Source organism: Schistocerca cancellata, chromosome 4 (assembly GCF_023864275.1).
Source record: "Schistocerca cancellata isolate TAMUIC-IGC-003103 chromosome 4, iqSchCanc2.1, whole genome shotgun sequence".
Classification (NCBI taxonomy): domain Eukaryota; kingdom Metazoa; phylum Arthropoda; class Insecta; order Orthoptera; family Acrididae; genus Schistocerca; species Schistocerca cancellata.
Genome location: NC_064629.1, coordinates 721,522,904 through 721,537,609, shown reverse-complemented (window position 1 = coordinate 721,537,609; position 14,706 = coordinate 721,522,904). Strand labels below are relative to the sequence as shown.

General features: G+C 39.2%; 1 protein-coding gene across 3 annotated transcripts in view; it reads left to right on the top strand.

Moving 5' to 3' along the window:
- The window catches only part of LOC126183764 (laminin subunit beta-1), a 344,910-nt gene that overhangs the window by 224,721 nt on the left and 105,483 nt on the right, over window positions 1-14,706 (top strand). For all 3 annotated transcript variants that reach the window (XM_049925993.1, XM_049925992.1, XM_049925991.1), the window contains 3 exons: window positions 5,289-5,417; window positions 5,512-5,664; window positions 11,754-11,985. In XM_049925993.1, the coding sequence (XP_049781950.1) occupies window positions 5,289-5,417; window positions 5,512-5,664; window positions 11,754-11,985 (514 nt within the window). The remainder of the gene's footprint in view (window positions 1-5,288; window positions 5,418-5,511; window positions 5,665-11,753; window positions 11,986-14,706) is intronic.

Below are 14,706 nucleotides of genomic sequence, written 5' to 3'. Positions count from 1 at the left end.
TGTTAGTGTTTATCTGGAACATATGGGCAAAGTAAGCAATTGGTGTTCAGTTTTTCTCCAAATGCAAAAATGCTGCTATTTACTGGTCTAGCCTTTATTGACAACAGTTCTAGTGTTCCTATTCCTCCGCAGAGTACCTACTACTTTGAACTGGTTAGTGTACTGTTTATTAGGCAATGGTATAGATATAAAATAGTTGTCCAGAGTAATGTTTCAGCCTGTATTACCAGTGGGTTGAATTAGTAGTACTACCACATTCCCTGCATCATTGGGAATTTGGTATGGACCAGCAAGCTCTTTTCCATATTTAAGATGTAAAAAATTCTACCATCATGGAGTGAATATTCTTTTATATCATTCTTTGCCAGCTTTCTCAGATTATACTGCTTGAATTTGCAATGTCCACGGAATGCTTCCAGCATTTCATCTATTGTTGTTCATGTTCTGGCTCATTCACAAATTCACTGAACCTTTCATTAGTGCCAGATTATCTGTTTCCTTCTTCTGCTCCCTCATAGACTTGTCATCAAATTTAACAGCTTGGAAAATAGTATTGAAGCTCTGTTTGCTCATCAGTGCAAATAAAAAATTTGGTGCAGTCCCATTGGTGGCTCATAGTTCATTGGAATTGAGATACTGTGACTTATTCACTCCTCTGAAGTATAAAATATCACGGAAAGCAGATAATTCTTCAAAATCTGAATGTGGATAATCTCTAGCATTTCATGAATAAGCTCCTAGCGCTCTCTGTAGTTCTTCATTCGATTATTTTACAATGCAGTCATTTACACTGTCTGGAAAAAATAGTTTGCAGCAATCGAGAACCATTTTCATAGTTTCAGCTTTACACCAGAGCATGGGCTACCCCGAATGGGAGGTGGTTGTAACAGAAGAGCCCAAAGGGGGTATTGATTACCAAGATCATTTTCGATGACTTGGCCAAAACTAACTGGGGGTAAGTGTCCGAAGACTGCGCGTGAGGCTTCTGACAAAAGAACTTGAGATGTGCTGCTGCCATGTGGACCTGAGAGACAAAATAATCCAAGAGGCTAGAAGTCAATGCCTCGTAGGAGAGAGGATGAGGTTCTGCATCTGGGTGCAACTGTTGCAGAAGGTCATAATCTTCCAGGCCCACATAGGCGAGAAAAAATGTGTGATGCTGGACATCACCAGTGACATCGTGAGCAATAAAGTGTTGCTCCAGACAAACCACGTAGTTGCTCCAAGGCTCAACAGATTTGTCGAACTTGGGAAATGCGGAGGGGGTGGCACATAGACCCAGAAGCGGGGAAGCTGGATTGTCCCCTGCATAGGAACCCCAAAGGAGGGGTGGGGGGAGGGAGGAGGACATTGCCTGTAAATGCTGAATAATGAGCTTGTTTGTTTGTTTCATACTTTCCAAGAGCACTGTGACTCTTGCTAAGGATTCATCAATAACTGGAATAGTGCCTGCCATAGCGGACGACAACCGAGCAAATGCGGGAAACTCTTAAACCAACTCGTCGCCACTGAAGTATCTACACTAGCAGAACAGAAATGCAGAAAACACAAGTCGAAAAACAGTTTATTGGACTCTCCAAAACAAAACAATAATACAATCTCCAAAAGAACAATAGACTCAATCCCAACTGCAGATCATCACAAATATAAAATAACAAATAATAATAGAAAAGACCCGACTCTTCACAGGGAGAGATAACAATACAACAATTCTACAATGTCAAGATGTTTGTCGATTATTATCAAGTCCATCTGCAAGAGATCAGCCAGCTAGAAGAGGCGTCTGGCTGTGGCTGCCAGGGTGGCAGCTCTGTATACTTCCAAGTGGTGCACCGAACTGCCTTATGCCAGCAGTGTGCCACCCTATAAAGCCTGTTTGGTGGATGTATCTGCCAGAACTATTTGCTGTCACGTGCCTGGCAGATCAAAGTAGTTCCTGGGCTATCTGCGACCTCTGGTGTAGTTGTTCTGCAGGCTCCGCAAACAGGTAGCAGTCCCTGGTGGCTGTTGGTGGAGACGTGGTGTTGTGTTGTGGCCACAAGTAAATATTTGTGTTGACAACACAAATGAAGTAGGTTTTCCTGGTGAATATATGCCTTGTGATGCAGGCATCCTGTGTTGGTTGGACATGAAATGGGATGCCGATGCAGTAGGCGCTACAATGTATGAAGTGGGCGGCCACAGCATTACCATTGTCTTTCAAGATCATGAACACAATACAACTGCTGTAAGCAACCTCCAAAGCAAGATAATCAAGGTTTCCAAACACATTTTGTTGGTGTCCGAATAATAATTGCATATTGGCAATAGGCAATTACATATAATTTTGACACAATGGATGCTGTATTTTTATTTTCTGTGCTTCATGTACTGAATATATATTACAGCATCTGAAATCTGAGTTTTTTATTTTATTCATATTTTTTATTTCTTTTATTTTTTATTTTTCTTTATTTATTTATTTTTTAGAGAGTGCAATAATTCATTTGGAGAGAAGTTTCAAAGTCAGTATCTCTAAGTGTCCTAATACCTTTCACACATTCTGTATATGTTTTCCATTCTTCTTTTGAACCCATAATTTGGACTGGCACAGGGAAAGTTAAAAATATATTTTTATTTTGTTTTTATTGAAATATTTTTTGTTTGTTTTTCACTTAGTTTGTGTCACCTTTTCTATGTCGTTATCCATGGGGTGTGTGTGTGTGTGTGTGTGTGTGTGTGTGTGTGTGTGTGTGTGTGTGTGTGTGTACAACAGATAGAGCTATATTTCATGTTTTGCATTCATATCTGGATTCTCAGTGCGTTCTGTTTTAAGCAAACAGCACATCCTTTGAAAATTTGCTCTCAGTAATATTTGGAAAATGCCTCCCAGTAAATCATAGAGAATTCTTCATGTCGAACTCATTTCCTCTGTTCTGTGGCATAGGCTGCAACAATTTCTGTTACCAGAGACAGATGAAACTCCACTATTGGCATTTTTTGCCCTTTTACTACTCAATGGAGAGCAAAAGCATTTAAAATGCACAGATCAAGTAAATGGAAAAAGACACACTCTTCTGCACTAATTCTACTGAACTTATTATCATGTCAGTATGGACAGCTGCCCCCACACTTGGATTATAATCCGTAATAGACTGAGGCTTCTTAATTCTTTTGTCAGTCTTCCTGTCAGTCTTTTCTATCTGAAACATTTCTGCAGTAATACTGATGGTGAACATCCACACTTCTCTTTTGTTGCACTACTTGAGGGCAAGCAAGGCAATGGGCATAAACTGTGTTTTCCTGGTTTCAGTTTGTCTTCTAGTTTTAACAAGTTGCACTTGTTGCTGCAAACAGTATCACATGCATTTTCTCCATGGTTGTGAAGCCAGAGGAATAGGTTTGGGCTTGAGTAACAATTGTTGATGTAAGCAGTATGTCCCCATTTCAAATACAGCTTCTTGAGTGTTGCCAGTATATCACAACTTTTCCTCAAATTATGGAAGCCAATTTCCACAGCTGGACCTGTATACACAATAAAATCCAGGGCATAACCAGTGATAGTTGCACAACACATTTTTTTAAATTCCAAATCTACTTCTTTTGGATGGAATATGTGTTTGTAAGATAATTGCCCTTTAAACAACAATAGGTTTTCATCAGTTCAGAGCTTTTGATTTGGATGAAATGGACTCTGGAATGTTATGCAAACTTTATCCACAATGTTTCTAATTTTGAATAACTTGTCTCCTTTGTTGCTGGAAGATGTGTCACTAAAATGAAGCATTTTCAAAATTCAAAGAAACTGGTCTCTGTACGTAATTTCACTGAAAACTAGCTTGTTGAAGAGTATTCCCTGGACCAATAGTCACTAATTTTCAGGTTTTTCACATGGGCCATAAGCACACTAATAGCAATGAAGGACTAGAATTCCTTCGGTCCTGTTTCTTTCCAACTTGACAGATTTCATCATGCCTTCTGTTAAAAAAGTATCAGGATATTACCAGAAAGTTGGAATTTTGAGCTAATCCACATTTGTGTCCTGCATCTGATTTGTCAAATGCATGCACAAATGGATGAAAATCACTTTCCTTCAAGTCAAATGTGTCATTGAAGCATACTCTTTTACCATACAATTTGTTCTCACCATGAGAAACTTCAGATTCTGACAAATTTTCATCTCTTGTAGAGACAGATAGACAAACAGTCCAAGTTGCACCACCTGATGTTCATGGCTCAGTACTGTTACTTCAAGATTCTGTCAAAGTGTCATCACTATCAAAGAGTATATTCTTACCATCACTTCTAATTAGAATCTCCATGACTGCTTCCCCTGTACAGCCATGGCAGTATGCCATTTTCTCAGTCAAAAATGAAGACGCCTATAGAAACACAAATAAGAACAGAGCAGCAAATGCATACAGGCTGAACTTCGCTATTGAGCACTATATATGAAAATATGACTACTTGGCCAGTCTGCTTGGGCATTAAGTGCCTTGTGCCTTAACACATCTGGAGCACAGAGAGACTCAATCAGCAGCCCATCTTAACACATTAGGAGCACAAAGGTGTCAGCAAAGAGGTGTGCACAAACATGTATAGAGCACCTGATGGAAGGAATAAAGGTTTTATCAATGACAGCTTGCTCCAAATGTAAGTTAATGCAGATGAGTATGAAAAACAATCCTGTAATGTTTGAATACAGCATAAGTAGTGTGCTGCTTGACACAGTCATGTCGATTAAATCTGTAGGTGTAAAGCTGAAAAGTAAGATGGAATGGAAACAGCATATAGGGATGGTAGTAGGGAAGGTGAATGGTCAACTTAAATTTATGGGCAGAATTTTAGGAAAGCATAGCTCATCTCTAAAGGAGGTCACATATACAGCACATGGATTGTTTTCTCTTTTCTTTATTCAGGTTCTGTTCCTGCAAATGTGTTGATTTCACTATCCTTACCCTTCTTTCACTTTTATTTCCTGCATTTCTTTTTGTGTTTTGGCTGATTATGGATTCTAGTATTGACCAGTGTCAGAGAACAATTTTTGTGATTCCGTATAACCAGCTTTGTCTATACTGGGAAGGGATAGTCATGTGCACCCTTCTATCTATCTATTGGTGTATCACATAATTTATATTTCTCTTGTGTGTGTGTGTGTGTGTGTGTGTTTGTGAAACAGTTTGTTTCATGTATTTTTGTATATTATGTACGCCAGATGAAGTAATTTGTTCAAAATAGAGAACCAAATTGAAGCAAATGCCAGACTAATTTATCTTCTTACTACTAATACAAACTGCTCTAATTTTCAGGTGTATAGGTATTTTGCTTACAATTGCAATGAGTCATTTTCGAATATCCCAAAACATAAACCACGCACTCTTACTGATGTTGTCTGCGAGTCAAGATATTCAAATGTGGCACCATCAACAGGTGGAGAGGTAAATTTGTGTATACAATGTCACATGTTAAAAAATAGCATGACAGCTATTAAGAGTAATTTTACATCAGCTTGTAACTGAAAATCTGTTGTAGGTTATATTTAGAGTCCTGTTGCCTAATTTACCCATTGATGATCCATATTCTCCAGAAGTACAGAATCTACTAAAAATGACAAATCTGAGGATAAACTTTACAAAACTTCATACACTTGGTGATGACTTGCTGGACAACAGGGAAGAAATACAGGTAACAGACAAATCTAAATAAATACAATACTGTTTTACATGAATGTTTTTGTTGAGTTGCAAAGAGAAGTTCAATTTTATCTGTGTGTGTGTGTGTGTGTGTGTGTGTGTGTGTGTGTGTGTGTTGCAGAGAAAGAGAGAGAGAGAGAGAGAGATTATTTTATTTATTTATTTATTATTATTATTAATTTTTTTGCTATAAACTACAAATGTCACTTATACTATTCCATCACAGTGCCACATTCTGTTTTAACATGGTGCACAGTCTCAAATTTACTTTTGAACAGATTATGGACTGAATATTCTCTCACATAATCTGTGAACTATTACGTTCATTTCCCTCCAACTGAATGATTAACTACATTTACCACTTGTTTATTGATACATCATGCTGTACTGCGCTGTTATTACCAACCACATACAGTGGTTCAACTGGCTCTGAGCACTATGGGACTTAACAGCTATGGTCATCAGTCCCCTAGAACTTAGAACTACTTCAACCTAACTAACCTAAGGACAACGCACAACACCCAGTCATCACCACATACAGTGGATATGAATTTTAAGTGTAAGCAGATATGAGACAATAGGGTTTCTAGAGGATGTGTGAACATTCAGCTCAGTGTAGCAGGGCTAGATGGTATTTGAATTCAGCAACTTTCCTGCTTAATGAATCTGAATTAGTATCCATGCTCAAGGAATGAATCAGTCAATGCACATTGATGCTGTAGATACTACATACTAGTGTTTAACAATGCAATTTTCTTGACTTTCAAGTGTGCCTGCCCCCCCCCCCTCCCCACCCCTCCCCACTATTCATCTGTAGGTAAGTGGTTACCTATTCTATCCTGGAATATGCAAATTTGTTTTATTCAAAAACTATTTTCCATTATTGTCTTTTTAATTTTTGATCCCACCACTTTCCACAATTATTTATCTGGGGAGCTTGCCATGAACCATTGACCATATTACCTCTTTTATCTTGGGAAATTCCTTTTTACCCTGGTCCTTAATATCTCTCCAACAGGATTCATCATGAAAACTACATCTCTGGCTGCTACCCAGCTTTCTGTAATAACTGTCACCCTTCCCGATTTCATCACTTCCCAGATTCTACCAATTACAACATTTAAGCCCAGACATTTGCTCATTTCACAAAAATATTTTACCATTTTACTGAGTAACAATTTTCTGTGTACAATCTTTGTTACCATCCAGTGGCTAGAAATACATTCTCAGCACCATTGAGAAAACTGCCTAAGCCTCTTATATCCTCTCAAATTTTCCATCTGGATTTCCAACATTGCCATCAATGTAGCCACTAAGAACTAGACCCATGCAGTAGTTTCAATCAAGTGACAAGTTATTAGAGATGGACTACAAACTTAAATTGGAGAAGGACAGTGTATAAAATTGGTTGTGTCCTTTTTCAAGGGAACTTTCCTAGCATTTTCCTTTCAGCAAAACCACAGAAAATTTAAATCTGAATGGCCAATTGAGGATGTGACCCAGATCCTCCTGAATGTATGTCTAGTGTCTTAACACTGCTCCACACTGCTTGCTACAATTTTGACACTCCTTTCACCCACTTGGCCACCCACTAGTAGCCTCCCAGGAATTCCTCAGCCTCAAATTGTGTTCGCCTTCCTTCTCCAAATCCCATCCCACTGAGAGTAGCATCACTGTTTGTGGTTTCAAAGTCTATCCTGACTTTATCGTCCTTCTCACTGACAATAGGTCCATGACAATGACCATTAGCCACAATGATTAAGTACCTGAGGGCTTTCACCAGCTCACCAACACCTGTAATTTCAAATTTTACCACTATCATCCCATTTCAGAATTGCAATACATCAAACAACTCCTCAAAACATTAGGTGTATTGCAACGTTTGTCACCTCTTTCCTCATATCAGTAACACCACTTTTGTCCATCTATTTATTTGATTCTAATACTCCACAGATCTGACTCCTCTGGTATTCCTACTGCTTACCTTATCATATCTAATTAAATGCTCTCCTACAAAGATCCTTACCTTTTGTTGCCCAATATGTCCAAGCAGGTGTCTGCTGTCTCCCTTCCTACACCTAAATCACTATTCACTTCCTTTGCTGCTTTCCACAGTTCTTCTTTCATTGTCACCAAAGTCCTTTCTTGTCATTTTGAATGCTATGTCCCTGGACACCAATATACCTCATGATCCTGACATTGCTGCCATAACATAAGCTTTCACAGCAATACCTCCTTCCCAATCTGCTTTTGTCACTCATGTTCTGACACAATTTGTATCCTTCAGGGTCCAAATCCATACAGAAATAATTGTAACTGACAATGATTTACACAATAAACCTAATCCAAATTGTTTATAGACTCCTAAGAGAATTTTCCCTATCTGTCCAAGACCTTAAACCTCCAGCTGATTTCAAAGTCATTGATAACGTCTCCAGTTTTCGAACTCATTATGGTACGTAACTCTGCTGTTTTCTCTAGACCTTCACTATTTACTCTCTTCATCCTTCTCGACATAACCAGCTACCTTCCTGAACACTGGGTTCCACCTGTCAGATGGCTCTAGAAAAAACATCTATTCATATCAAAGCAATGATCATCATAATCATAAACAATATCTCAAATTTGACAGCTACCATTTGTTTCACATCACAAATTTCTCTCCTGCAGTATTCACACCTATTTACTCTGCATAAGCATTGGGAAGCAGCATTTATGAATGTGTTGATAACCTTGTGAGAGATTTTATTGACAGATAAAAACCTAGCCATATATATCAGGGCCACTGAAACATGTCACTTGATAGCTCGCATGTACGTAGTTGGCTATACTGTGATTGCAAGGTTGCAGTAGCTGCCACTGCACATGCCCACAGCTGGTGTCTCTGAAGTACGTTTTGTAGATTTAGGCTACAATCAACATGTATGTAAGGTGTCACATAATAATGTATACATAACTACAACAATAATGTTTTTCTAACAATGGAGAGAAAACTATGGAGGAAATGCATTTGATAGTATATGAAACCAGGAAATAAAAAATTAAAAAAAAAAACCCAATGTTAATGACAATGTCTATGAGAAGTCGTTCCAAATTGTTACTGTAGTAGCTGGATATAAAACACTGTATAATAATGTAAACCTAAGCATACCAAAGAACATGCTATCCACTCTTGTAGAACAAAATAAAGAAAAAGATGCATAATCTATGCGGTTGCAAAGAGAAATAATTAATTCTGTATTCATTTACACTCCCCAATTTAGAATGTCAGTGGCACAATTCCATCCAGTTCTCCTTCATTATCATCAGAACTTGCACCAAAACTGTCATCATCATCAGCATCATCATCATAATCACAATCATCATCAAGAGAAATCATGAACTCTTCATTCTCATTTAATAATCTGTCTACAATCACTGCTTCTCCTCCTCCATGAGGTGGCGTCTAATGTAAAAAAAATGGCTCTGAGCACTCTGGGACTTACCAGCTCGGGTCATCAGTTCCCTAGAACTTAGAACTACTTAAACCTAACTAACCTAAGGACATCACACATATCCATGCCCGAGGCAAGATTCGAACCTGCGACCTTAGCAGGTGTCTACTGTAGCAAGACTTCCACATAGCAGCCTTTCCATTTCTGTTATTGTAAAATACTTTTTATTATTTTGAATGTAAGCCATGACATAACTCCAAACCAATTGAATTGGCTGTTATTGCTTTAATTTTACAATTAAATTGGGTTTAAATGGCATTGATAAGGTGGTAGTGTAATTACCATATGACACTGTTCCATTGCAATTTTGAACTAAAACATATGCAGGTGTCACAGGCTTATTTTGTTTTACAAGGGCAGCTTTGTCATGCTCATGTCAGCAGCTATGTCTGTTGCCTGCAACCACTGCACATAATTTCTTTGCAGTCACTAGTCATTGGAGTTTTGTCTAATATCACGGAATAGTAAGGTTCATTATCTATTACAAACACTGTCAGAACACTAAACTGGGGCTACAAATTTTTAAACCACTGCAGAAATCATGGGTGGTCCATATCCTCATGGTAGTCACAGGTTTTTCTCAATCAAAAAACAAAATCCTTCATGCACAAAATTGTTTGAAGACCCTGCATGGGCCACAACTAATCAGGATCTTCTTCCCATTGGCTGAAGACCACTGCTGTTCACAGTATAATCTGTCCAGCATTAATCAACTGCTTCTCCAGCATTGACTCAGATTTCATCCAACCTTATTATTGAATATATATCATTTCCTAGAATTTTATATAAGAAAATGCTATGAGCTGCAATGACATGAGCTTTTTCAACCAACAATTTTTGTCTGTCTAATGTTTAAAGTAAAACACAATACTTTTTAGCACCATTTTAAGTTATGTTTTATCCCACTGAGAAAAGTTCACATTCTTTTAAAGAAATTAGCAAGTTTTCCATACTGCAGTATTCTTTCCTGCTATAATATCTGTAAATGTGCCAATGAACTGCATTTGTTTGGATTGAAGCAAGGCCCGTAACTGGACGAGGCTGTTTTTTTCTTTCCAGGAGTGGGCTTCAAAATACACTGTTTTCTTCACAGGGGGTTCTTTCTCACACAGTTTACTCTAGTATCTTGCAAGTCTTAAAGTAGCACCTCTTTCCTTATAACAGTTCTTTGACTGATTTCTAGAGTTTTCAAGGTACACTCAAAAACTCGTATCAGCAGGAATTGAGCTATGCCCACGAACAGAACCTTTTTTTTTCTTGCTCATAAAACTCACATGTCCTTCATAGCAATTCCAAAGCCTGACTATTTAACAGCACTTCATGATGCAATGGATTGTCACTTGGTGAATAATGTAATTTTGATTATATTCTTTAAGAAACAGAAACTGTAGTCAAGGTCATAACACAACTCAGCTATATAGAAGCAGGTGGTTGCACACTAACAAACAATGTTTGCACACAAGCTTGCAACATGATAGCATTGATGTAGGAACTAGCTTTTGTTGCTGTACTGTAATGGGTTCAGAAAATGCAGTGCCCTGCATTCCTCGTTTGTTTGTCAGCCGTACCAACAGCTTTAAGGTACTTGTGGAGTAAACTTGGAGTGACATCTTTCAGCAGCCTGGGTATAGCTCATTAACTAATCTCCTGCACCACTTCTTCCTGTAGTTCCAACAAACCCATAATTGTTGAAAATCAGCCACTGTCCAGTACTATTATCACACAGTATCTTCCAGGACTTGAAAAACTCAATCAGATCATTTTTTAGGACTTCAACAGCCTTTCGCCATACAGTGAGAGTCAGGATATCCACTTAAACACCATTGCACCCCCCCTCCCCAATACATGGTATTCTGTCACCCTCGACTGAACTAATGTCCTATTCCATCCCCACATCATTTGTGCTCCAAATTTCTCCTGTCCTCCTCCCTCCCCAAAATGTGATATTCTATCAGCCTCCCACCTCCAAACCTACTCTTCATTCTATTCCATCCCTACGTCACTTGCACAATCAGCACAATTACCAGGAAGTCTTGAATAATGTTTGTGCCTTCCATATGCATTTATAAGCATATGACTTCTTGTGCATCTGATTTTTGGTATGGTCCCATCAGTACATGTGACAGTGTACAGGTATGGTTGCACAATGTAATATGCATTCATTTAAAGTGGCCTATATCCATGTGAGGACAAGTGGCTCTGTGGCTGCACTGCTGAGAGTGACTGAGACACAACCCTTACATTTTGTAAAATAAGAAAAGGAAAAAAATAGCTTTTTCATTTATACAGCTATGAGTTACTTCTGTGTAACTGATCAGCTCTGAACTAATTAGTGTGACACTTAAGCAAATCTGTTGTCAGAGAGAAGTTAAATTTGTCAGTACAGAACAGAGATTTTGTCTATAATGGTTCAGGGACTTGCATTAAGATTAAGTAACAATTATAGTAATATTGCAGCACATTGACTGCAATGATGTGGGAACAATATGATGATTAATATTTACATGAAAATGGTGTTATGAACTGATGAAGCATTTGGGTTGAAGCCTGTAGTATTGATTCACATGATATATTCATATTGTTTCAGGAAAAGTATTATTATGCAATAAATCAGATGGTGGTACGTGGCTCATGTTCATGCTATGGTCATGCTTCAAGATGTCTTCCACTTCCTGGTGTGGAATCAAAGCCTAACATGGTGCATGGAAGATGTGAATGCACCCACAATACAAAGGGGCTGAACTGTGAATTTTGTGAGGATTTTTACAATGATTTGCCTTGGAAACCAGCTTTTGGAAAGCAGACAAATGCATGCAAAAGTAAGTAAAACTGTTTTGGGTAATTTGAAATGTTGTTTAAAAAGTATTGTATTAAATTTTGTGTACTGCATTAACAAGAAAATGCAGTATCTAATATGAGAATAAGTATACTTTCTGTAGGAACTACCGCCATATACTGAAAACAAAGACATTAAGGCCAAACTGCTCCATGCTCTTAAGTGGAGTTTAATGGCACTTAAAATGTATGTTGTATAGTTCTCCATGTTTTAAGACTGCTTCTTCAACAACACAGATTTTATCAAGCACAACATATTTACAATTTACCCACAGAAAGTAATAGTTCCTGGCAGCTTAAAACAGTGTGGCAGACTAGGACTAAACCTGTAGCCTTTGCCTTTCACGAGCAGGTGCTCTAATGACTGAGTTATTTAAGCACAACCCAGCACCTGCTCTCACAGCTTTGCTTCCACCAGTGCTCCATCTCCTACCAGTGTGTGTTTTGTGCTTTTACCAGTGGGGGGGATGTCCTAGGGGGTTAGTATAATTATATATGTTACTAGCTTGGACCGTGGCGTTACCCATGGTTAAACAGTTATTTATAAATAGATGTTAATGACGAAACTCACTATTCACGCGTATGCACTATCAGAAAAGCCATCCCTTGTTATATCTTTAAAAGTACATTATAGGTAAAGCTTATTTACAAAATCATCTACATAGAGGTATACGAGGGGAATTCAAAAAGTACAGGTACATTTGTGAAAAGCTGTACTTATTCTATGATAGAAAACTGAAACGCGTTATTTTTCTACATAACATCCCTCGACTTCAATGCAGTTTTCCCGACGTTTTACAAGTTTTTTTTATTTAATCAGAAAATATGTTTATCGGTTGCATCTGTAACCAATTTTGCACCGCAGCAATGATGTCTTCATCACTTTCAAATCTTCTTCCCTGTAGTGCTTCTGTTAAGGGTCCAAACATGTGAAAATCGCTTGGAGCCAGGTCTGGACTGTATGGTGGATGTTCCAGCACCTTGAATCTTAACTCCGTTATTGCGTCGGCTGTCCGTTTGGCAGAATGTGGGCGATCGTTATCTTGCTGCAGGATGACACCTCTTCACAGTTTTCCACAATGTTTGGATCTGATTGCAGGTTCTAGTTTAGTACGCAACACATCACATCCACCATACAATACAGACCTGGCTCTAAAGCCTTGTTTACGCTGGGGCGACGTCTTGCAACATTCTGGCATGCTACGGAAATGTGGCGTCCGTCGTCTTGTCATTTAGTTCTAAATTTTTTGAAATGCTTACCTACTACATAACACTTCTTCAAAATTAATAAGCAAACATATTAACAGTATTAATAGTAAGACTGTATTAAAAACTTTCAGTGTTCGGCTCCGCAAATTTAAATTATATGTAAAGTTTTACTCCAGAGTGTGGGAAATAAACATCCCAGGTTGGGATGCATAAACTAAAACCAGAGGAGGGGATGGTCTGATGCAGAGGGGGGGAAATTGCACACTGTCTCCTACCTACCAAACTTCACAGAAGTTCTCCTGAATTCCTTGTGGGACCAGCACTCCTGGAATTAAGGAAGTTTTGAGTCAATGCACACTCTACTGCAGAATGAAATTTCATTCTGGAATAGTCCCCCAGGCTGTGGCTAAGCCATATATCCACAATATCCTTTCATCCAGGAGTGCTAGTCCCACAAGGTATGCAGAAGAACTTCTGTGAAGTTCGGAAGCTTGGAGATGAGGTACTGGCAGGAGGAAAGCTGTGAAGGTGGACCATGTGTGGAGAGCTCAGTCACTAGAGCATTTGCCCATGAAAAGCAAAGGTCCCAGATTTGAGTCCCAGTGTGGCATTGCAGTTTTAACCTGCCAGGATATTTCAGTGCCCTGAATGTTTGTTGAATAAGTCATGTCAGTGCTGGAGAACACTGTTTGAAGGTTTGACTGGGGAGACACTCGGATACATACCACACTCTCATTGCATCCATGTGCAATCAGTTTGTTCACAGAAAACACAAAGGTTGGTTGAACAGTGAGCCTAGACAGTCCTATATTAGGCAGACAGGCAGCTCTTTGCACTTACCAAACATCATCAGTAGGCAACAACAAAGTTCAAATCACAGTCCAGGTTGAAGAGCTGTAGCACAGGGTTGTCATCAACAGGTACACCAGAGAGCTTGCTGTAAACATCAGCTAGTTGGGCAAGTGAGGCAGTAGCAGCCCTTAACTCTGCTGCAGATGTTTAACCATGTAACCTGATGATGGCAGATGCATCCTTCTGTGCTGTGCCTAATAACCTCACCAGAAATACACATAATTATATCACATGAGCCGTTGACATGTCCACTGAGATTACAACATCTCTCTCCTTTTGAATTGACCTATAGTCGCAGAAATATCTTAGCCAATGAGGAGGAGGATGTAGTTCACGCATCCTGCTGTGATGGCTGGGGTGCAGCTTCAGATGCTGTCAGAGGTGGAGGAGTCGCTCCCAAGTCCAGTGCCAGAGGGGCAGGAGGTGACAGTGGCTCAGACTCATGGTTCACTGCTGGTTCTGGAGAGGAGGCTGTGAGCTTGATGTCTGACACTGGACCCTGTGCAGAGTGGAGATTTGGGGGGGGGGGGGGGGGGGGTCAGCTTCTGCATATCATCGAGGTCCAGACCAGTAGGGGTAACGGAAGACATCTGGAGAACCTGGAATGCTGGCTGCTGTTGTTGGTTCTGGGGGTGGGTGAGGCA